Source organism: Pholcus phalangioides, unplaced genomic scaffold, assembly GCF_987345545.1.
Source record: "Pholcus phalangioides strain wild (caught in Gottingen) unplaced genomic scaffold, Ppha-v1.0 ptg000012l_1, whole genome shotgun sequence".
Lineage (NCBI taxonomy): Eukaryota > Metazoa > Arthropoda > Arachnida > Araneae > Pholcidae > Pholcus > Pholcus phalangioides.
The window spans coordinates 9,729,665-9,755,368 of NW_028301605.1; the positions used below are offsets into that span (position 1 = coordinate 9,729,665).

General features: G+C 38.3%; 1 protein-coding gene across 1 annotated transcript in view; it reads right to left on the reverse strand.

Annotated features, from left to right (window-relative positions):
- LOC149079515 (uncharacterized) overlaps positions 1–25,704 on the reverse strand; it is a 263,269-nt gene that overhangs the window by 42,969 nt on the left and 194,596 nt on the right. The window contains exons 5-6 of the mRNA XM_089240164.1: positions 19,324–19,499; positions 10,834–10,976 (exon numbers count right to left, since the gene is read on the reverse strand). Of these exons, the coding sequence (XP_089096290.1) occupies positions 10,834–10,976; positions 19,324–19,499 (319 nt within the window). The remainder of the gene's footprint in view (positions 1–10,833; positions 10,977–19,323; positions 19,500–25,704) is intronic.

Here is a 25,704-nt window from a genome sequence, read left to right on the forward strand (position 1 = left end):
GCGTATATTTGCCAAAAGCTTCCCCCCACCCTTCAAACAAAAAAAAAACGAAATGTTTCTGAAATTTCCGATAGTATTCATCAGTAATTGAAGAAACTGTGCTGAGAACACAGTCACAGTGACCGATATTATGACATAAATTTTACACCAGTGTGCAGCATAAAATTTTGTGTGCCACATGAAATTTGCAGCATTTTTTGTGCCGCTGTGTTGGTCAAGTGGTCATAGTGACGGACTGGCATAGTGAGAACCAGGACTGTCTTAAGAGCATCATGGGCCCCCGGGCCAAGTTAATTTTTTCAGGACCTACCTCGCAAATTCTCGAAAAATTCACCTTCTCGTTCTTCTGAGGTCCCTTCTTCTCTTGAGGTGCCCAGGTAGGCCAATGCGTTAAGACGGCACTGGTAAGAACCCGGTTTCGAACAGCACCGTCGCCACAATGGTGGCTGGCTGAAATTGGTTTTCTGTGGTTTCAAACTCCGAGGAGAGAGCGTGAACCGATCTCACCGTTTAAAAGTCTTGCCACAGAGGGCAACAGACCTACAAGTAGGCAAAAACGCAATTCAATCATTAAACTTCACTTCTGAAATATAGATGGCGGCACTGGAAAATCAGACAACACTAGATACGCGGTCAGACTGTAAGGTACACATACTTCCGCCACAACTCACTAGGTACTAAAGTGCCCATAGATGGCAATAGAACTGAGTTGTGCTCGGTTTGAAAGAAAAAGAAAGTAATTATAGCTCATTCACTCTACAAAAGAAGATACGTAGTCGGTTAAAAGGACCACGGTGGTGGTGGGCTGAAGTTGGTTTTCTGTTCTTCCCAACTTCGAGCAGATCTCTACGTTATAAAGTCACGCCACAGAGAGCAACAGGACTACAACGGTTGAATCTTCAATCATTACACTCATAGTTCAAAAAATGGATGGCAGATGGCAGCCAATGTCATCTTAACGAATGGGTCCACCCGGGCACGGCCCGGGGCCTCACACAAAAATGAGATCTGGTTGAAATTTTCGAAAAAATATCAGGTAGGGTCTCAGAAAAATTACTTGGCCCCGGGGGCCCATGATGCTCTTAAGACGCACAGTCAACACTTATATTCCTTTTAAATATCTTCGTGTAATCTGAATTGTGCGTAGGGCCTGCGATGGGCTGTTTCCACAGCTCCCGCAGCTGATGCCCATTTTTGTATGTAGCCTACCGATTTGAATTCACTAAACAGTCCTGGGAGACCATGGTCCAGTCGAGAAGTGAGCAGAGTCCTACTTCGTTACCCTGATGGAATGGTCTGGGGAATGAGATGCTTGGAGGGGGCTTTGCCCATGCAGGTGTCTGAGGCTCCGGAGTGTAATGAAAGCCTTTTAACGCTTCAACCCACCCCTTCGGGGGGTAGAAGGCAGTAAGTCACCTTTGGCAGGCCTGGATTGAAGTCGGATGTAACTAACTACTCTTAAGACGGCCTTGATGACAACACTACAACAAGCATCACACAGAAACAAACTTCGTTAGGTTCGCAACAAGGACACGTACATTCTAACATGTACCAACTCTGTAAGCGTTGAGGTTTTACTTGTTCACATCGTCGTCATCATTTTACGACCGCTTTTGGTCAGAATCATCTCTCACTTCGTGACATTTTATCTGACCATAGCGATGCATCTCGCATTTTTAAATACATCAAAGCCATTGGTTTATACGACAAATTATAATTTTTACAATTTATGTCACTGTTTTACGTTTCATGTTGCTTTTTTATCATGCACAGTTTTAATTTTTTGACATGACAGAAGGACATTTTTCTTATTTTTATATCATTTCTTTTGGCGCAGTTTGACCGAATTGGACCTTGCGCCAATAAATTTAAAATCCAATCCAATCCAACTCGTTAGAAGTTCCGCAGAGGGATATGGACGAGATGTACGTGTGATTTAGTAGTCGGTTAAAAAGGGAAAGTACAAGATTTTCCGATACGCCACTTCCGACAATGAAAACTTAATCAACGACACATCAGGGCAGAAGTTGACTGGAAGACATAGGTATCAGCCGAAGACCGTTCTATAAACATGAAAAAATTCCCCTATAGATAGTCCCACAAATACCTATGGTAAACCTATATTGTTCAGCAGAGAATCTTCCAAATTCCTTTATCCTCAACTTCTCTTCTTACCTATTGTCCAGACTTATTCATCCACAAGGGGGGGGGGCGAGGGGAAGGAAATCCAGTTGCACTACAAAAGCTACGCCAAAATGCTTTAAGCAACGAAACATCGAACTTCGATGCTGACAGCAACAGCAAAAAACAACAACAAAAATACAGAAGAAAGGACTGGGGAAATTATACGATATCAAATTTGACCTCACTTTTTCAAAGAGATTCTCTCTTACAATTTTTTTTTTGTTGCTTTTTCTCCCAAATTGCCTATGGCAATTTTCCACCGTTATAGGGAGAGAGAATATTTCTGTTTGGGGCGATTCAATTTTGTGGCCTTTATGTAATACTTCCTGGTGCCCCCGTAGACGACGACAACACACGTCCACATGGATTCTTTTCTTTCTCAGTTTAGATATAGCTGACTTGAATCTCCCTTTGGCTAGAAAAGAGTGTTGCAGTATGTGAAAGCGCTGACTCGTCTAACCGGCATTATTATTATTATTCTTACAACTGGTTAGTTTTCGGACATTCTTTTTGAGGGTAGAGCGTATCGACATTGGATGGTTAAGAGAAAATAGCTGATATTTGTATTTTTCACTCGTGAAGGAAAGTTGGAAAAAAGAAGAAATGACGCGATCTCATTGACCTGGGAAGGGTCTCCGTTCCCTCTTTCCAATACCTGTATATTAAAGTATTTTATTTATATATATATTTTTTTCAAAATTCATGTTCAGATGGCGTTTTTACGGCTTGTGTTGTGGCCTTGGGCAAGCCTTTCCCACCAGAGAGGTATATTCTCCTCCTTTCGTAGTTTTGAAGGTAGCAATTTTAATTCCGACATTGGTATTTGGCTGTCTATTTTCGCTTAAAAAGCACGTGATGTATATTTATTAGCCGTCTAGGAATTTTTTTGTTTTGGATATTTAACGTAACGCCTGGGACTTTCTCATGAAAAATAAATATAAAAAGCACTATTTTCGTGAATTTTAAGATTTTGGCCTCACGTAATCTGTACGTACAACCACGGCAGTACGTTTTTCGGCACGAGTTAGTGCAGTAAATAACACGGCTTTTTTTCCTAGAGAAATTTCAGATGAATAAGCACGAGATTTTAAAACACAACAGATTCGGCAACAGAACGCGATCCAAGGATGATGTCAATCTCCGCGCCACCCAATACGAAGGTTTTAAACAACTTTCTGATGCGAAGATAAATTTTCTAAAAGAAAGGAAAAATTCAACTGCCCTTGTGGGGGAATCGAACTCACGTCCTCTCGCTTTCCGGGTGTGAGCGCTCTAGAATACTATACTACAAAGGCAAGGCATCTCAATCTTTCCTTAGAGCAGGCAGAATACAGAATGAAACCGAGCACGTCCAGCCTGTATCGCTATTGCAGTTTAAGCACAGTAGTCATAAGACCGCGGACGTGCGGGGAAAACCTACTGGTGTACTAGCCAAGCGAAGCCACCCCAAGCCAACCCACTACCCCAGGGTGCCCCTCGCCAACTCTCTTGCCACCCTGCCTCCATTACATCCCCAACCCAACAATAGCTTTGTATCGCCGCCCCGCACCACCAGGACGTTCGCGTCCCCAACCAAACATCCTCAGCCAAGTCCCACAACAGCCGCTACCCGACAACCCAAAAACCCCACATCACTCCCCAGGACCGAATTCTCCCGCCCCTTCCGGAGCTTCATTGTAAGTCAAAACAATAAATAGTTATACGCAAAACATATTTGCAGACATCTGGATGCTTCACGACACAGGCCTTTACGGCGCGTCCGTTTGTAGTAATGTCAATTCTCAACAGTTCCTCAGATATTCATTGCATTGCGTGTAGGCATAGTTATCCGTCTTCACGTACAGGGCCCCTTAGAGCAGGCATCTTCAACTCGTTGCTCGCGAACGCCACGGTGCTCCTTGAAGCACTCAGAATGCTCGATACTCATGCTTACGAGCACTTAACGAACTGTCCAATTTTACACCTTGTACAAATTGCATTCAAGGATTGAAATCAGCTTGATTGCATGCATTCGTTTGTCAAACTTGCCCTAAGGGTGCTCTTCTTTTGATGACGGAGCACAGGCAATGCTCGCGACAAGGAAAAAGGTTGAAGACCTCTGCCTTAAAAGCTTAGTTGCGATTGACGGTAGGACCTAGGCAAGAGCTCACAATACCGACATTGCCGCCAGATGGCGACTTAACCTGGATAAGTCAAAACTTAGATATTTTGTTACGTATCTAAGGGCAGAAAAAGGAATTATGAAGGAATTGTGTAGATACTTGTAAAAACTAGCATAAAAAGGAAAAATTTCAGTTATTTTTTTTAAATATCTCAATGAAATTTTATCCGAATGCTAACAAGTGAATTTTTCTTGGAGAAAGCATTTACTGATTCAATGACTAACTTTACTGATTCAATTTTTTAAAATCGGAGGCATAGAAAATTTTCAATTTTAAATTTCCTCTTCTAGTTATTACTTCAAGCATTGTTTTCTTAACCCTCACAGACTCAAGCTCGTCTAATTTCATGCCTTGTATTTCGGCAATTACGATATCTCACTTCCTTAAAATTCTTATGATTTCGACAACACCGAGCCCAGACACTTCTCCCCCCTGCATTAGTGTTTCTGAAGAATACCAATCATTTTTCTTCGGGGGAAAATGAGAGATTAGTAACCACCGGATTCAGTCACTTGGACCCCCCCCCCCCAAAATGGGCAAAATACAAGGTGATTATAATTAAAGTTCTCCCTACACCGAATAGTTTTCTTCAGAAACTACTCATCCGAGTACAGCTAAAATTTTCATCATATCTTAACGAGAAAATGAGAGATTTACGCAATAAAAAAAGTTTAATTTTTGACCATCCGGGGGAAAAGTGGCGCTTTATTATTACATTTTAATTCCCCCCCCCCTCCCCCATGATTCATAAAGCGTATATACCAAGTTTCAATGGAATACGTCCATTAGAACGGGCGTTACATAGTCTGCGTAGTGTGAATATACTCTGTAGCACCTGTTCTAGAGCAGTGATTCTCAACCTTTGGGAGTCCACGGCCCGGTTGAATTCTTTATTTTGAGGGGAATACCCGGTCACAAACATAACTAATAGTAAATAAATTGGGAAAAATGAAACGATGAACCACTCACGGCCCGGTTTGACTGATGCGAGGGCCCGGTATTGGGACGCGGCACGGTGGTATAGAAACACTGACCTATACACATATAAGCATATGTTCTATAGGTCAGCGATTCCCAACCTTTGGAAACCCGCGGCCCGGTTGAGTATTTTTTTCGAGTGGAAGGACCTGTAATAAACAAGACAAATGGGAAATAAATGGGGGAAAAATTAAACGATGAATCACTCACGGCCCAGTTTGACTGATGCCAACGCCCGGTACCGGACCGCGGCCCGGCGGTTGAGAAACACTGTTCTAGAGGACGTATTCCATTGAAACTTGGTATATACGCTATATAGTCCCCACGAGGGAAAAACAAAACTCAATAAAAAAGTGCCACGTTTTCTCCTGGTGGTCGAAAATTGAACTATTTCTTTATTTATCTCTCCCATGGTCTCATTAAGATATCCCGAAAATTCCACTATTCAGATAAGTAGTTTTTGACGAAAACTATTCACAGAGTAAGGGGGGGGGGGACTTTAATTATAATCCCTCAGTACACAACGCACTAATATATACTTTTCTTCACGAACACCAAAGGCAATATCCCCAAAATATGCACTCCAAGAAAATTGTCCACTCGAAAAAAGGGTATCGACAGCGTTTTGCGCTATTTGCATACACGTCCGTCTGCCTACGTATCGTATCGTATCGAATCCGAGTCAATGTCTACATATCGTTTCCTGGAAACGATATCATTTGGAACATGAATTTTCTGCACAAGAGAGAGAAATCTCTCTTTCTTGTTTCTATATCTCCTTCTAAGGAAAAAAAGAAGAAAATAAGGTAAAAGTCTTGCATCTGGAATTTTTCGAGCTGTTCTGTTTCCGGTTCCTGACGCACGCAACTGGAATGAATTTCCGGAGAAGTTGCTGGAGAAAATAAAAGAGAAAGGATTCTACCAAGAGATGTGGGGGGGGGGGGTGGGGTTGCCGCCTACTTTTCGCTATATATAACTGTAGTCCTCCGGAAATTAAACTACAAGCCGAGATAGAAGTCTCTGGGATTCGTAGAAAATTCGTTCCCCGTATTGCTTATATGGACATGTACGAGTTATGCATGACTGTAAAAAAAATACTTTTACATTTTGTTTTTGGCATTTTCTGAAGAGACTGGGGGAAAAAAAAATCTACAAATTTTTGAGACTAGGTTTGTATGGAAATTTTCTTTGTTGTTGAAAAAGTTGATGTTGAAATTAAATTTATTCTAAATTTCTCGACTCAGAAATAACACATTAGGAGAACCTGAACTCGTTCACTACTGTGCTTAGAAATTTTATATTTTCTCACATACATACTCGTTTTAGACGAGCATATTTGTTTTTATGTGCACTAAGCATTAGATTTTTTTTGTTAATGTCTGCTTTATAAATTTTTCTTACTGTATTATAGATATTTATTTTTATTCTTTCTCGAATATAGGGGAGGGGGGCGTTTGACGCTTAGTTCGTCCTGGACTGGAGTATGCTGTAAGGTTTTGGAGACCATACCTACAGAGGGACATAGACTTGGTTGAAGGGGTGCAGAGAAGAGCTACGCGTGTCCTTATTGGCACACGGGGCTTGAGTTATGAAGAAAGACTTCATTTTTTGAATATGTTTACATTGGATGAACGCAGGTGTCGAGGAGATATGATCGAAGTGTTCAAAATTTTCAATGGGATGGATAGGATGGACCATGAACAATACACCGCCAATCGACTACTTTTACAAGGGGACACAAGTATCCATTGGTGAGGGACAATGCAAGGTTATGGTGTCACAGGGAATTTTTCTCTAATAGGGTTGTTAATAAATGGAATAGCTTACCCCCGGAGGTAGTAAATTGTAACACAATTGACACGTTTAAAAAGAAATACGATAAACATGTTGGGGTAAATCGAGAAGCTATCCATTCTTAGAATAAGACAGCCATAAGTATTCTTTATGGGCATTGCATAATATTTTATCATGTGCATATATTGTTTACAATTTTTGTTAATAGCATTTTTAATTGGGTTGCTGTATTTTTGAAATATATGACATCCATATTTTTATGGGCATGTTTTTCTCAGCCACCTCGTTGGGCATTTTGCCTGTTGTGGCATTGTATTTGTTTGAGTATATTACGTCAGCAAAACTGGTAGCCATTTCTGACTCCCTCCTCCCTTTATCAGCAAAACTCTGACCTCCCTCTGCCCCTCTCACTAGACGTTCAAAAATGTATTGTTTTTGATGCAAAAAATATTTTAAAAAATTTAAATACCGAAAGAAAATACCTTTATATAGTATTATAATCAATTTTTGTTAATTTTAATTCTATTTGAAACGCTATTTGAACGGTAAGAACTCTAAAAATTGTCTTCAAGCGGTTCATTGCGACCCATCTTCTAAGCCATGTATGTGTTAAACCCGTGGCCCGGGGTTATCTGATGTGGCACGCAACCTCAAATTTAACTTGGTGACAATGAATTATAAGCGGTACATTCCCATATCGCTTAAGTGACCCGTGGCACATTTAGAGATCCCGTAAGTGACAGTTTTTAGACCACTTGAGCTGATTTCAGTGCAGTTCTATATCACTCAAGTTACCCGCCTCTCACATTAACATATTACTTAAGTGATCTGCGAATATTTACGGACACATTCCCCCCTTCCCATCGATGATGACGTAATACTTGAATGACCCCTAACAAGCGATCTGCTAATATATGAGCAAATGATTAATACGAGAATTTCTTAAAATGATCTTTGGCTCGTTATTTAATTACATTACGAATTCCACGCTTTTTATCAGCTCTCGAATAAGAATTTTTTTATCTAAGGGTGTAGGGACAACTCGGCTTTACTTCAACAATTGGCTGGCCTAGCCTGATTCCCATAGAGAATAACGATAATGATCTTCGCTTAGGAGAACACGATGACGCATAAGCACTTTTCTAATGGGTCTAAGGCCATTTATACGCAATAAATGACGATTTCGCCGACAGTTGGTAACATTCTTGGTGAGAATTGGCAATGTTCTCCGAATTTATCAGTCGAATTTCCTACGGTCATCCTTATTGTAATGAAATAATTATTTCCTTATAGAGTGTTTCATTGCATCTCTCATTATAATTTTTTTGCTAAATATATCATGAAATGTCAATCTTGGTTATAAGGAAAATTTCGAGGATTCTTCGATATCGTTATGTACGAGTTTACTTATTTTTGGTCTCATTGAAGTTTGTTTGAAAAATCTAGAGCATATCAGAAAAATTAACTGAAACTAGCGAAATTTTGTTTAGGTTTTTCATCTTGTTTGTGTACTACGAATTCAAAATTTGATTCGTGGACCTACGGTTAGGCGACTCTGAGAAGAATTTGAAACTCTGTGACAGGGAAAAATTTAAACAATGCAAATTTTCCGGATATTTAAATAAACTGTTCGATAAACAATTTTACTTGCGTAACAATAGACTAAAAAAGTTATGAGCAATAATTATTCGCAAGAGATAATTATTCACATACACTGTTTGATAAACACGGTATTACATTATGTAGGGATCCCCGATTTATTTGCACAATATCGATTAGAGTGAGAAAATATTCTAAAGTTTTATATATGTGCTGAGATCTTGATGAGATAATAAATTTTTTACATTTTCAAAGTACGCAAGATCTTTCCGGTGTTTCTAGTGGTATGAAAGCCTTCCTATCGCTTATATTTCTAACGGTCCGCAAACCTCCTATGCATTTCATATTGCAATGGGAAGGCAAGAATTATCTGTTTTTATGGCGGTATGCAAGCCTACCACGCATTTCAACAGGTACACAAGCCTCTTTTGCATTTCAGATTTGAATGAGTAGGCAATCTTTCTGCGTATTTATAATGGTATGCAAGTCTACTGCGTATCTCAACAAGTATTCTTATTACAATGAGTAGGCATTAATTTTGTGTATTCATAGCGGTATCCAAGTCTCAAGTGGGGAATCTCAACGGGTATGCAAGAATCCCGTGGATTTCCCAAGCCTTACGGTGGATTTCAACAGATACGCGAGCCTCTTATTCATTTTGAATTTCAACAGGCACGCAAGCCTCCTATGCATTTCAAACTTCAATGAGCAGGCATGCGTTCTGCACAATTATAGTGGTATGCAAACCTCCGTAATATTTCAACAGATATGCAAGCTTCCTATGCATACCACATTTCAATAGATAGGTAAGCCTTCTGCGTATTTTTAGATGTACGCTAGTCTCCAGCGCATTTCAATAGGTACACGTGCCTTTTTCGCATTCCTAGGAGTTCGCACATTTCCCACTAATTTTCAAAGGTACAAACAGGTCCTGAACACGAAGAGTTTTCAACAACTGGCTGATGCAAAGATGAATTTAGGAAAAAGGAAATTCAACTGCCCTTCTGCAGGGAATCGAACCCACGTTTTCTCACTTGGCGGCTGAGTGCCCTAGACCACTAGACTACAAAGGCACCGAATCTGAAACTTTCCTTAGAGCTCGTGTGCTGCGAAGAGTAACATCATCCTTGGATAAGTCACCATCTGGTAGCAATGTAACCAGTTATGAGCTTTTGCCTAAGTTAGGTCCGACCGCCCATGAACGGTCCTGAGTGTTCAGTGCGCACGAGCTCTTAGGAAAGATTGAGAGTCATTGCCATTGTAGTCCAGTGGTCGCTGGACCGGCGGCCACTGGACTACGAAGCTAGAGTGCGCTCACCCGTCAAGCGAGAAGACGTGGCTTCGATTCCCCGCAATGGCACAGTTGAGTTTTCTCTCTTTCCTAAATTCATCTTCGCATCGGCCGGTTGTATTGAAAAACCTCCGTATGGATAGCGAAGAGTAGCACCATCCTTGAACAGTCAGTCGTTGAGGGGTACGCATGTCGTCTATGCATTTCCAGAGGGCAAGTGAAACAAGAAAGATTGAGAACCAAAGTATTCTTAGCTATGCACAACCTACCAGCGTGTCGTCTACCACAGTAATACCCATTTGATATACCTCCAACAATGAAACCTGCCCGATTTTAGACACGTCCCTACATTGAACGGTTTCGAATGAAAAACCAGCCGCAATTCTATTAACATAATTTTCCCAATACTGTACCTCTTACCTTGGACACCTCTGTAACTAGACTAAATTTAATGGAACCGTAGGTGTCAAATTTGGACAGGATTCACAAGCAAATATTGCACAACGTTTGACTCTTCTCAACATTTCTACTCGGACTTCGGATGATGTATTGAAAATGAGACGAGACCAAAATAACTTTTATATGTCCTCAAGAAATGCATCTCCATCAAGTGATCGAACATCTCAATCCTTTGCTCTTTTGATGAACTCCTCAAGGTACTTGTTATTGTTTATCGTATTTCTTCAGACCTTTGTCTCTCGAGTTCAACACCACTGACTCTTTGGGCATAATGATAATCATTATAATAATGATGATAGTGAACGAATAAATTCTGCTTTTTCCTCCCTTGAGAAAGAGGAAAGAAATAAGATGCATATCACTTACTTGGTGACTTCCAGACGCACACCATGGGCGATGCTCTTGTTTGTTAGATCGTACTGACAATGCACCGTGACCCCTAAATCCTGATTCGTGACTATCATATCGTGGTGCTGGATCACTATGTCATTCCTGAATTCACTGATACCCTGAATAAAGGAAACAAACAAACAAAAAAAAATGGTAATAACCAGAACAGAATAGACAACAAAAGGAAAACAATGAGAAAGTGGAAAGTTCAACGAGCGGTTCCAAAAGCATTAAGTAGTGCTTGGCGATGATGCATCACAATTCACCGGGTCAAAGAAATCATTACCAGCCATCACAACAAGACAAAATGGTCTGCCCGTGTGCTTGGCATGTACAAAGAGCCTTTCATATAAATTTATATATGTGGACGTAATATTAACTCGTATCACGTGTAGTTTATATGGTATGAACCAGTTTGTGTTCTAGTACAGTAGTAGAGAGAGAAAGTGAGGTAGTATTAGCATTCATGGCCTGCATTCTATGAAATTAGATGGCCGCAAATATGGACGGGGAATATTTAATATTACTCTGTGGGAAGGGGATGGTTGTATATTGTTTTGTCATGAACTTGAGTGACCAGAGTTGAAGGACATTTTTGGTCTGGGCGATTTTTTTTAGCCGTAAATTTGAATGGCATCAACTAGAAAAATTGCAGATTATTTGAAAATTTTAACTTTTTTACCAGCATCTGTCTGATATTGGTATTTAGATACCAGTTTATTGAAATGTTTCATTCAATTTGGTGAATTATTATTTTTTTATTGATTAAAATTTATTTTACCGTTTTATATTAGATAATAATATATTTTTCTTATAAAACAAACTTATTAAAATTATTTTTTTAAAAACCTTTTCGGTTCTGAATTTTTATATTTTAAATAATATTTGTCTTTTTAACTTTCATTTTTGAAATTTTTCTTTAATTTTTAAAAAAAATTGATATTTTTTAAATGATATTTTTATTTATTTTTTTAATTTTAATTTTTTTAATTGCCAATTTTTTTTTAAAATTTTTAAATTTATTTATTTTTTTAAATTTCTATTTATTTTTGAAAACGTTTTTAATTTTTGTTAAATTTTTTTATTTAACTTTAATTATTTAAAATTTTAATTCTATTTGCGAATTTAAATAATTTTTTTATTTTGGTGTAAAATTCTATTTGGTTGTAGTGTTTGTTCATTTAATAGTGATGCTGAATAAAATTTAAGTTAAATGAAAATTCAAACAATGCAGTTATTCTTATGTAAAAAAACAAACAATTGAGGTCCATGAAATATTTTAATCTTATTACAGCATTGATTTTTTTCTGATTAACACAAATGGCAGGTCATAACGTGGACGACAAATTTTTGATGCGTCGATGACTTTTTCCAAGTTGACGATATTTTTTTCTATCGTTTCAAGTAGTGATCTTCAAAATAATACGGAGATCGTGGTAGAGAATTGCAAAAATCAAGCATTTCAACTACGTATATCTCGGCGAGTTTTTCCTGCAAACGTAAATTGCTTTTCGGCATAACAGAGAGATGCACAATTTCCAATCGTTGACATTTCTCAGATCGGGGCAGTATAAAAATTTAAATTTATATATCTCCCCAAATTATTATGAAAATAGATAGATACGCATCGGATCGGAAATAGTCACTACTATACATACTATTGAACTATGTTACGTAGATGTAGCTCCCAATATTCGATAGTTGGGCGAAAAGGACTTTCCTATGCACCCTGCATATTTATTTCAATATGATCGTGGGTTCAGAATTCCTTTTCTCTGCATGGAGAAACGAAGTCTTTAAATTCAGACATCGGTAGTGTTCGACGAGGAACTGCATCAATATCTGCAGGACTGGTATTGGCCAGAAATTCAGTTGGTCAGGGCAGCGTAAGTAGAAAAGGTCAGGAAATGGTTAAATGCCTCTGACGTCTCTATATTCCTACCTTAATCGCTGCTTAACAGATATACTCGTACATCTAATTCTTAAAAATTTCAATTTCATCAAAGATAACCATTGTGTTCCGTTGGAAATTTTTGATCATCATTTTGATCATTTTTGTCGCACCACGGTCATTTTCTGCACGCGAGGGCTAATTAGACCGGGACCTACAATTTATTGCCGATTTCGAACGGCAGGCTTGTTTTTTTATACTCGTCGAGAGGTTGGTGCGCTAACCCCTCGATGGGGGACTCCCTGCGGTAGCAATTTTTGCTGCGGTCATGTCGCCATTTTTGTGGTACCCCTGTGTCAGGAAAGTTTTCTGACAAGGACGAACCGGGTATCGAACTCGCGACAGTTCTAAACATCCTTTGGTACTTTAGGCGAGTACCTTACCGACCTGGACTACCACACCCAGGAAATTTTTGATGACATTTCATGGGAAATACCCAGGACCCGCCCTTACCACACACGGGGCACGGTGCGAAAATAATCTTGGAGGGTGCGCAGAGGCGTCTTAATAATTTCGGCAGATCAAAAAATTCACACATTGCTATAAAATACACACGAATGTTGAAAATACCTTTATCCAACAAATACAGACAAAATTAAATGTAAACTAACAAAACAAATTAGTAAATATTTCCAACTGGAAAAAGTTTTTGAACTGATGGGAGAAATATTCCAAAGCCAATTCAGATTATAACGTATTGAAATAAATTGTCCGAGGACTAATGAAAATTCAGAATCGATAAATTGAAAATAATAATTGGCAGAGATTATTTTCCAGCACGGACGAAAATTCAAAATAAATGACGGAAATAATTCCAGAATCGACAAAAAAATACAGGATTCCAAAAATAATGAAAGTTCAGAATTAATGAGAGAAATTGTTATTGCCGTAAGTGCAGCCCCAAAACGCGGGGCCCGATTAGACCAAACCTGTCGCACACCCTCCTAAGGGGGGGGGGGCTCTGGGAATACCATAAAGAACGGATTATCATCTTATTGTACATGAATTTGACCCAAAAACGTAATATCAATTCTGATTTGTAATTAACATGGGAAGAAATCTGAATGTATAATCTATTATTTGTAATTTTCAATCGAGACATGTCTTCAAGTGTCACATGTTTTAATATGTGTAAAAACCTCTAGAAAAATTAGTTTTTTTTCATGTTCTGGACTAAACATGTCACCCGTCAGATATAAGTCACGACTATCTTTGAAAACCTGAAATATTCAGGAATTTTCAATGTTTGCGTTAGTTCCATTCTGAAGTGAAAAACGAAAAAAAAAGTTAATATGACAGAGAATGGCAATTTTGTGATAATAAATCGATATGTTGATATTCCCCCAGCGATTTATTAGTGTCATTTTCCATTTCGTTGTAATACAAATGAAGCGCGTATTAATGGGGAGTGATTTGAAGGAATTTCCGTCGAAATGAAATTGTTAATAGAATTTATAATATTTTTCAGTTTATTCCTCAGAATATGGTGGATAGTATAGTCAGTGCTTTTATGTTTTTAATCGTGCGGAGAAGTTGGCTTTCTTTCGTTTCTCAACTTCGAGTTGATCTCACTGTTGAAAAGCTCGCCGTAGAGCAGGGGGGTCTTCAACGCATGGCCCACGGGCCACATTTCACCCTCGCAGCTTTTTGTAGTGGCCCGCCGATCAGTTTCAAAAAATGGTTCTTAACACTGAAAACGATTAATTCCAGAATTTATGAAGGAAATAATGTCTGAATTAATGAATGGAATAATTTCTGAATTAATGAATGGAATAATTTCTGAATTAATGAATGGAATAATTTCTGAATTAATGAATGGAATAATTTCTGAATTAATGAATGGAATAATTTCTGAATTAATGAATGGAATAATTTCTGAATTAATGAATGGAATAATTTCTGAATTCTGATTGATTTTACTGACCAATTGCTCTATTGCATAGAGTAACATTTTGATGAAGTTTGGCTGATCTGTGTGTATTTTAGTATTCTGATGGTAGCATTTATCGGACTGTATGTGGTTTTTTTTCCCCCTCTATTAACTTACAAGCACTTCACATCTGCACAAACTTGTCTATAACCCCCTTCATAGCTAGCAAGAGCAGTCTGTAAGTCGCCAGGCAGCCCCTTTGGGCTGGGCAGCGACGAGAAAAATTAAATTCTGTCTGTGTTGTGCTTTCTCAAAATCAAAATTATGTGAAAGTTGCTAACAGCGTTGGGCAGTAGCCGAACAATTTGTCGGTCCCTTCTCGACATGCTTTCGGTGTTTGAGAACTTAAATATTAAGGTTTCTCCTAGTTTGGCCAATAATGACGGTCGACCAAACATAAACATCACCCCTTCAACGACTCACTTGTGTGATTTCTGACCACGAGGTCCTGATGGCGGCTGTGCATTGTAGAGCCGAAATACGTCGACCAATTAAATTTTATTCGTCTTAAAAGCGAGTCAATTTTTTGTATAAATTAAAACCAGGCAAAGTTCTCATTTTTGTGATAATTGCATAACTATTAAAAGAAATGGATTTCAAGATATTTTGAGAAAGAACATAATTTCAGAATACCGCAACAAACAATTACAGAATCCTTTAAAATGATTTTACCTTAAAATTAATCAGAATTAATTGATTCAATCAGTAATCAATCAAAAACCCTTTTCACAGAATTAATTAAAAAAAAAAATTATTTCGGAACTAATCGAAATTGACATGCGCAATTGTCACTAAATTGCACGAGTTGGCTTTTGTTTGAAGATTTAATTTGGTCCGCGGTGTCGGAAACGTTGGAAATCCCTGCCATAGAGAGAGAGATATACCATTCAACAGTGCATATATTAAATAATCACACTTCGCTGACTATTTGAAGTATAGATCAAAGTGTTCAGATAGCATTATGTTCACGCACAACACTAGATACGCACGTAGATTGTTTCCATAAACACACGCTTCAGGCAGAGCTCACTTCATCCTGAAAGGGAATAAAATGGTTGTGAATTGCCCGGATTGAGGATAGTCAGGGTTTGCACTCGGTTTAGAAGAAGGATGTGATCACACCAAGACAGAAAATTTCACGACACATCACCAAATATATCAATGTCGTCAGGAATACATTGAACATTGAAGGACCGGACGCACCCCGCTTCCCATCTCAAGGAGCGTCAGGAATACCACTCACGAGGAAACAGACCCCCAAGGTGTCGTTCTAAAAAAAAAAAAAAAAAAAATTAAGTATAGTGTGACCACGGAAAATGGCCTCTGACCTTGAATGACCTTCATAGTGGAAAGAGAAGATTCATTCTTTGGTAGGAAAAAAAGAACTGTAGCAGCAGCCCTGGAAAATGTTTATTTTCTTCTCCCACCCATTTCTTCCTACTTTCTTTTTCTTTCTTTCAAACCGAACACGGCCCAGGCCCTATCGGTTTCAGCCATTTAGTAATTATCTACAAAAAACTTCATTTCACCATCTTTTCACGTCTTTCCACCAGCTTCTTTGTTCTAGAGAAACTAGTCATTTCTCCTTTTCTTCCTCTTTCTTTTTCCGTGCTGTACCAGCACCATCTAGAGATAGAAGGCCTCCACATGCTGCTCGTGACGTCAGCAAGTAGTTCGTTTTCCCTCAGAATATTCAGGGAGAAATAATTCCGCTGCTCGTACCAGTATCACCGTCGTGCAGAACAGAAATGATCGCGCTCAGAATTGGCGATTTCTATCGCCCCACATCCAATCACCATGCGGTAGTTGTGAGCCAACCAGGAAGATTCTACGCCAGAATAAAAAAGGGAATGCTGTGGTTCAAAATGTGGCAAACTTGTTAGGTAATCTTAATGACGATACAGATGAACTTGGCAACCCGTGCGGAGGCCTATCTCTAATAGTTGTTGGCTGTACGTGATCATGTATAGTTTGAATGACGTCACTCTAGCGTTGAGGGATTTTCAAATGCATTTTTGACTTTCATTGGCATTCAAAATAATAATCTTCACAATCTGCTAGATTTTTTTTTATTTTTGTACACATTTAAATGAGTAGAATCAGTTGTAAGTTTTTCAAAACTCTCTGAAGACGTCGCCTTGGGACCCATTCCTCGTTAGTTGATGATACAAATACGACTGGTGACAGTAAGTTGAATAGGCTCATGTAAACGATTATAACAATAGAACCTCTAGTCGACTAGAGGTGGTTTCCCAACTTTATCCAACTTAACACAAATATCTTTGATCTTCATTTTTTAGCAGAGCACCCATAGACAAACTTTTCTTTTAAACCGAGCACAACTCTGGTCCTATCGCCACATGGGAAATTTACTACCAAGTGAGTTGGGGCAGAGATGCGAGTAGCTTTTGACAGTAGTGCGTATCTAGTATTGTGTCTGATTTTCTGTGCTTCCATCTATAAGTCAAATTTTGAGTGAAGTATAATGATTGAATATTTGAAGCACTGTAGGCCTATTGCTTTTTGTGGTGAGACTTTTTTAACGGGGAGATCGGCTCGAATTTGCGCCTTGAACTTGAGAACCCCAGAAAACCAATTTCAGCCGGCAACCAATGTAGCACTAGTAGGGTTCAAACCCGGGCCAAACCATCAAGGAACTGGCAAACAAGGCTCGTTACTGCGCAAAATCAGAGGTGGTAATACATGTCGAGACTTACAATTTTTGCAATGGAACCTACGGCCACAACCGATCTATTAGGGAGATACGTACAATAACGTCATCGAATTCGCCAAAATATGGCAAAGTTTTTCGACAGGAAATTATTTTTCAATTACAGGAAGTTTTGGAGGAAAACTTAAGTCGTTTCGTTTCACTAACAGTTATATACGGGGTGATTATAAAAAAACTATCCCGACATATGGGCCCCTAACTATCATACCATTCACAGAAACTGAATGAAATTTTGGCATAAGGTATTTTGATGTATGCGCTCAAGAATGATATGGAAAACAACAGTGTCACTCTAACAGTTACGGTTACAGTGAGAAGATTTTGAAAATATCAAATGGCAACACCAAGTTTTATGTATTGGAATGCGATCTCCATAAAGCACTAAATAGCGTTGGAATGGCACCTGTAGCACGAAAATCACCGGAGCTAGGCAAGGAAAAAGTAAAAAGGACTTTGCCGTGCACCAGAGCATTAATGTTCGTTTCATTCGTCACACCGTTTCTTCGGCTGAGATCCCAGCCTGATTAGTCCTCCACAAGGTCATGTGGAAAATTTGTGAAACACAATAAAATGCTTTATTTTATGCTGCTTCTCTGTCCTTATTGGTTGTCCTCACTCTTAGCCTATCTACCGCCGGTGATTTTCATGCTACAGTTGCCGTTCGAACGCTATTTAGGGTTTTTCACAATGGAGATCACATTCCAATACAAAAAACTTGGTGTTGCCATTTGATATTTTCGAAATTTTCTCACTGTAACCGTAACTGTTAGAGTGACACTGTTGTTTTCCATATCATTCTTGAGCGCATACATCAAAATACCTTATGCCAAAATTTCATTCAGTTTCTGTGAAGGGTATGATAGTTAAGGGCACATATGTCGGGATAGTTTTTTTATAATCACCCTGTATATACAGCGTGTATGTGTGTGTGTGGGGTGGGGGAGTACTTTCCTTTAACTCTCACACATTGTTACTTTAAAAATCTTTTTTCCCCTATATGTTGGCGCCGTTGGCTTAAACTGTATGCAAAAATGCGCTAAACAAAAAACTCGTTTGCGATCCTGTTCCATTGGTAAAAATTGTTTTTGAGTGCCAGGCCAACCTACATATCCTATGATAGGATATGTAGGTCTATCTCAATAGCGTTAAAACTATTAGTACAAATGGATGGAGGTATCAGTGAATAACCCAATCACTATCTAGCACCTCACCGAGCACCGAAGTGCTCTTGAGCAATCAGCTGAAGACGAGACAAAGTATGAAATTCTCCATTTGAAATTTCTATTCTCACCATGATACGTATAAGAAGAAAGTCGTATCAAACAACGAGGAAAAACGAAATCCTCGTAAAAGTCTTTGTGGGCAAAAAACAATTCCGACGTATTGATTTATATTCCACGCCACGTCGAACATTTGTGAAAAACAACACGGACTAACGTGGGTGGTCAGCAAAAAACCAGAAGGAAATAAAATTACTGCTCACACTGCGTTTTTCTCGATAGACCACCACCGAAGACGGCGCGAAACGGCGCACGATTTCGATTGCTGTTTTTACTTTCACCCATAATATAGAATATAGTTTCCCAAACTTATGGTTCCATCACCCCCTCCTTCATAACATTTCTCTTCTCATCGCACCCCCCAATTCAAGCCCACCCATAGAATCCTATACAAATCCAAAGCTTCTACTGGCCCCCCCAGGGGGCGATATCGCCCACTTTGGGAAACAACGATGTAGAAGATGATACATCTAGTTTCAATTCAATGAATTTTTTATTCATCGAAATCGTGATAGTGTGCAAGTGTTAATGATTTTATACAATAATAATAATGATACGAGTGATATATACTCACTTCCTGCTGGACGTCACAGTTCAAATCGTGATAAGCCATCCGGATTTCGAAATCCAAGCTATTGACCACATCGGTCACGCAAGAGTTTGGTCTCGACCTCGCGTAGACCTTGCCGTTGAACGGTTTCGTGGTCCGGACGTAGGCAACCATTTCTCTGGAGTGACATTTGATTGTCACTGTAATAGAAATTTAGAAATCAATCGATAAATACGTGTAATTATCAAGTGTTGGGTTATTGTGAGAAATGGCATTTATATCTTTTGACATCATTATATAGTCGAACGTAATTATAAACTCGATTAATAGGAACCCGGTTCAAAAGAACTGAAATACTAAATCGATTTTTTTACGTGTTGGATACTATTTTGTATTTCTAATATTTGTCTTCTGAGGCTCTTGTTGTTTTGAATACAGGGTGTTCCATAGTTTCGGAAACGGTTTAAAAATTCATAGAAATTAAAGGAATGTGTGTGTTTGAATGCGATTTGTGAAAAAGTTGTTTTCACGAAGGAGGATATTTTTTGGCAGAAAAAGAAAAAGTTGATATTTTTGTCATTAGAGGGCGAGAGAAACCTGTCCAGCAAAAGTGATTGGACCTGAACTTTTCTTCAATCTCTTCTGTGTCTAGACAGTTCGTGAAGATTAAACTAGCCATTCGCGGACGATGTATACCAAATTCACCAACAGCGCTTTATCCACCAATGTCACCATCACAATGAAAATATTTTGTAAGCGCTAGGTAATAGAAAAATTCAGAAATATGAGATGTAAATCGTACACTCAGTATTTTATAGGACTCTGATTTCCATATTTTTGATTTCTTTTCGTAGAGCACCATCTATCAACAAAAACTTGAACTTTATTCTTTGTATACCAAAAATAAATCCCCCCCCCCCCCAATTCGTGAGAACAATTACTTCACGAGAACCGCATGCAAATAATATAATACAAAGGTTTTTAACAGCTTGCTGATGCGAAGATATATTTTTTTGGAAACAGAGAAAATTCAACTGCCCTTGCGGGGAATTGAACCCACGCCCTTTCACTTTCCGGGTGAACTCCCTACACCAGTGGTTCTCAATTCCAGTGGTACTGGAATACTTCAAGGGGGCCACGGAATAAAATGGAGAAAGGGGCCATGACAGGTCGTTTGGAGGGCTGTAGAGAGCTGAGAAGAAAAATTAAGGTGGGAATATATATATATATATATATATATATATATATATATATATATATATATATATATATATATATATATATATATATATATATATATATATATATATATATATATATATATTTTTTTTTTTTTTTAGTGACTATACACTTACAGAATCCAACAAAGCCACCCATAAAACCAGGGCCGTCTTTGGGCATGGACCCACTCGGGCCTCACCGCCTACATTTTGCAGCAGATTCCCTAGGATGGGGTTTTTCGCAGGCCCTCGGCTAGATTTTTCACAGACTCCTCCTCTATATTAAATTTATAATGTGAAAAACAAAAATGATGAAAACCATATCAAGCTCCAGGCTGCAGCTCTGTCAGTCCCACTCTTGTGAGGGGTCATGCCGGGGGGGAGGTCTCATGTCCATAACCCCACCTTATATTTTGTATAGTACAATAAATATTGAAAATAAATAGGAAATATGTAGGCTGTTTATTTCCATAAGTATGGGGCTACCATAACATCACTTTTCCTAAGTTGCCCATAATGTTGAGATGGCCCTGAATAGAACTCGGACTAGCGGAGAGCTCAATAAATTTTAGGCCAGTGGTCTGGAGACCAATCTTATTTGCAAAATTTTCGTTCAGTATAAATTCACTGAAAAAATCAATTCAATACGTATAAAGAATTGCTTTTAGATGAGGGTCGAAAACTCTGGGTAAGACAGGGGAGCCACGAGGAAAAAAATATGGTTCAAAGGGGGCCACGGGCAAAAAAGGGTTAAGAAACACTGCCCTTGACCACTAGACTACTAGATATCTTCGCATCAGCCAGCTGTTAAAAACCTTCGTATAGATAGAGGAGAGTGACGTCATCCTCGGGCAAATAATGAGAGTCTATTAAAGTTTTTTTTATGGATTTTAAACTATTTACGCAATTATGTGTTTCATTATAAATAATTTCTAGGGAAACTTTTACTCAAAAACGTTTTACAAACATATACTTCATTTGTAAATAACATCATATCACAGTATAAGAGATGTCTGGAGGAGGTTTCTTCGAACTAAGAACAAATGGGTCAGTAAATTGGTTCAGTTTTGTACAAAAGTGTAAATTGTTCCGATTTTTTCTTCATTGATTCAAGGAGAGGATTCATATAGCGTTGCATATATACATATACCACAGGGGTTCTCAAACTTTTTCCACCCGCGGCGCTGCCCTTTCCTATTCAATACTTACCCTCGAGATCCGCCGGCTCCACAGAGCTGTTTGATAAAGAATCTCTTCGAAAACCTGTTGGAAGCACACAGTTTGAGCCAATAAAATGCAGAGAACTTAATCAACTTTCTTGAATTTCGATACCTCACCTCCTTCGGACTTGGGCCGGGATTACATTGTTTTGATGAAAGTCCTTTTGTAAAACTTGCAAAATACAACCGATTAGACTATCGGTTGTGTTTGCGCGAATGTAACCGGTACGATTATTGGTTGCATTTTATCAGACTTTTATAGGCCTTAGTTCAGCAACTTCCAAATTTCTACGATAAGTAAGCCACAACTAAGCGAATACATATTTTTTTAATTGATTTCAAATGATTTAATTTATACTGACTCTCTGAGTACAGCTTTGGCTGTAAATTTTATTATATTTTATTGACACACATCTTAGGCCGGGATTGCACTGTAAAAGTTTGATTAAATCCCTTCCATAAAACTTGAAAAATCCAGCCAATAAATCTCATTCGAGAAAATGCAGCCGATAATCTTACTGGTTGAATTTTTCAAATTTTATAAAAGTTTCATAGAAGTTCATTTATAAAACTAAAAAAATACAATCAATAAGGTGATCGATTGCATTTGCTAGAATGTTACTATTGCTCTTATTGGTTGAATTTTTCAACTTTTATAAAAGTGCTTTTATCAAACTTTTATAGTGTAATCCCGGCCTTATACACGTACAGTCAAACCCCAAATAATCACGTACAAACAATTTCGTATCATCTTCATCCAGCTCGTACGGAGCAGTATCGAACAGGGAAGCTTATGGGAGTCTATAGACTCGGTACGCCCTGAGAAAATGCATCTACTTCAGTCAGACACTTTACTCGTGCTTTTGATTCGTGTATTTTATATGTAAATTTTTATGTAACGTGTGTGCTTATGAATTTTTTATAAATTTTTTGTTACACGTTTTTGTTTACGCAGAAAACATTGACATATGTTATAAATTTAATCGAATAAATTTTCCCATGTTACATGTATATAGGAAAAATATATTTTACATATTTTATGTGTGATAGAGGAATAGCTTCTCTGTGAGTTTACACATAGGAAAGAAAAATATTTCTCTATAACATTTTTACATATTTCATGAAAAAGTATATTTTCATAAAGTTTCAGACATTTTATAGGGAAAAAAAAATTTTTTATAAATTTTTACACATTTTTTCTTTGAACTTCGTATTAATATTTCTAAATATTTTTATTAAATCCTACAAATTTCTATAAATTTCTACACATTTGTACTAATTTCCATAAACATTTGTATTAATTTCCATAAACATTTGTATTAATTTCCATAAACATTTGTATTAATTTCTATAAACATTTGTATTTGTTTCTAAACACTTTTATGTATATTAAACTCTACAATGTTTTTATAAATTTTTGTATGCTTTATTCATGAGTATTTATGTACTTTTATTTATGAATTTCGCACGTATCGACTTATTTTATGTCGGTTAGCTTACATCCCCCCCGGGACACAGCCTGGGCTATGTCTGCATGTTTTATGATTACAGTACGTATTTAGATACATTCGATTACGAGTAATTTCATTTACGAATTTTATACGCATAAACTCTTCATATTTTCAAAAATTTCACCTGTTTGTGAGAATTTTATACATATTTTTTGTACGCACTTCTTTCAATAAAACATATTCTCTGGTATTATGAATTTGAAACATTGGCTGGTTTTTACGAATTACGACACATTTTTGTTAACAAAAATCATTTACCAATTTTATATAGTTTCATTGTTTTACTTAATATTTTTAATAAAATTCATATTTATTCGAAACTCTATTTTATTTCTTTTCACACATTCTGATATAATATCTTAATACATATTTAGAAATGCGTGTAAGAATTTGAAATATGAATTGTATATACTTTCGATTTTATATGGGTATTCAACCACCTAGGTTGCCAACTTCGACGAAATTTCAAAAAAAGGTAATGCTTTCAACTATCTACTGCCTTACATTCCATACGTTCCACACCACAATTTAAATACCTGAAAATTCGCATGAAATCGGAAAATAATTTCGAATACGTGTAAAATGACATATTGATGCAACATTAGAAAGAAGCTCTTTTCAATGACAAACGAAGCACGTGATCCGAAACTCGGCTCCGGACACGAAACTCCCAGAAATCATTTCCAGTACCGATACTACGTTTCGCATTTCATTTTAAAGCGCACGGTATTCAGAATCGGGTCAGATACATATACGTTCTGAAATGATAGCAGTGTAAGTACGAGTACAAAAGAGAGGGAAAAGTAAACATAATTCGGAAGCGAAAGGGGTTTAGTGCCGACGGAGCACTTTCGTTGAAAAGCGTAGGATTACGTTTTACGCTCCCATACTCTGTCTATGCGTGGAAGTCAAAATGCAAAATAGTCTTCGTATCACGAATATTCGCTACGTCGGAGGTGGGGTGTGTGTATCACGATTCTTCTCCAAACACGTTCCACTTATTCGAGTGAGTTTGAACTTCCATTTTTATAATGTTGGGGGGTAAGGTACGTACGTGTATGGGAAAACATCAGGGAATCAAAACACGTACACGTAACAGCGAGCGAATAGTTTGAAATGGACGGAAGTGGATAGTGAACAAACTATTATTTTCATTTGTAAAATTTCATGATTTTTTTGAATCATGTAGGATCAATAAATTTTTTTTGCTGAACGGGGTTGTCCCTATCTGTACTCGCCTATGATTGTGTGTTATAAACACAAATTCACATGATACCGAAGTTTGACGGACGGTCATGAAGCACATGCAGGGCCGCCCATAAAGTTCGTAAATAGTTTAAGAATTCATAAAAATTGATCAATTTAAATGCAGTTTGGGAAAACATTTTTTTTTTGGTGGAGGAAATATTTACAATTTTTGACGATAGAGGGCGATGTAAGTCAGTCTGGAAAGAGTGATTGGATCTGGACCTCTCTTCAATCTTTTGCGTGCCCGAAACGTTCGTAAAAGCTTTTCATCCGGTGATTCATGGCTGAGGTAAAACAATTTCGTCAATAGTGCTTTATCAGCACCTTCTAGAAATAAAAGGCCTCCGCACGGTTTGCCAAGTTTATCTGCAACGCCATTAAGATTACCTAGCAAGTTTGCCACATTTTGAACCACAGCCTTTCGTTTCTTCTTATTTTGGCGTAGAATCTTCCTGGTTGGTTCACAAATACCGCATGGCGATTGGATGTGGGGCACAGAAATCGCCAATTCTGAACCGTTTCTTTTCCGCACAACGTTGATACTGGCACGTGCGGCGGAATTTTTCTCCTCTGAATATTCTGAGTGTGGTTGGACTACTTGCGTACATCACGAGCAACGTGCGGAGGGAGACCTTCTATCTGCAGGAGGCGCTGGCTTTATCCACCAACGTCATCACCACCATGAAAACGTGAGCGCCAGTAACAGGAAAATTCAGAAATGAGCTGTTAATGGTACAAATACAAATACAACACCACAACAGGCAAATTGCCCAACGAGGTGGCTGCTTAAGACATCATGGATCCCCGAGCCCTTTTTTACCCTACCTACGAGCCCTACCTACTACTGCTACACCACACATGCACTCCGCCCACAACCCCCCGCGGAACCCCCAACGAATCGGTACATGCGGGAATGTGCGTGTACGTGTAGTGAAACCTGACGTGAAGTTTATTGTTTCTCTGTAATGCTTGTTATATGTAGTGCTGCCATCTGCCACCAGTTTTTCAAACTATGAGTGAAGTGTTATGATTGAATGATTTTTCGTTGTAGGACTGTTGCTCTCTGTGGCGAGACTTTTTAATGGGGAGATCGGCTCGCATTTGCGCCTTGAAGTTGGGAACCACAGAAAACCAACTTCAGCCGACCACCACTGTGGGGTTCGAACCCGGATCCTCGCATCGCGAGTCCGTCACTATAACCACTCG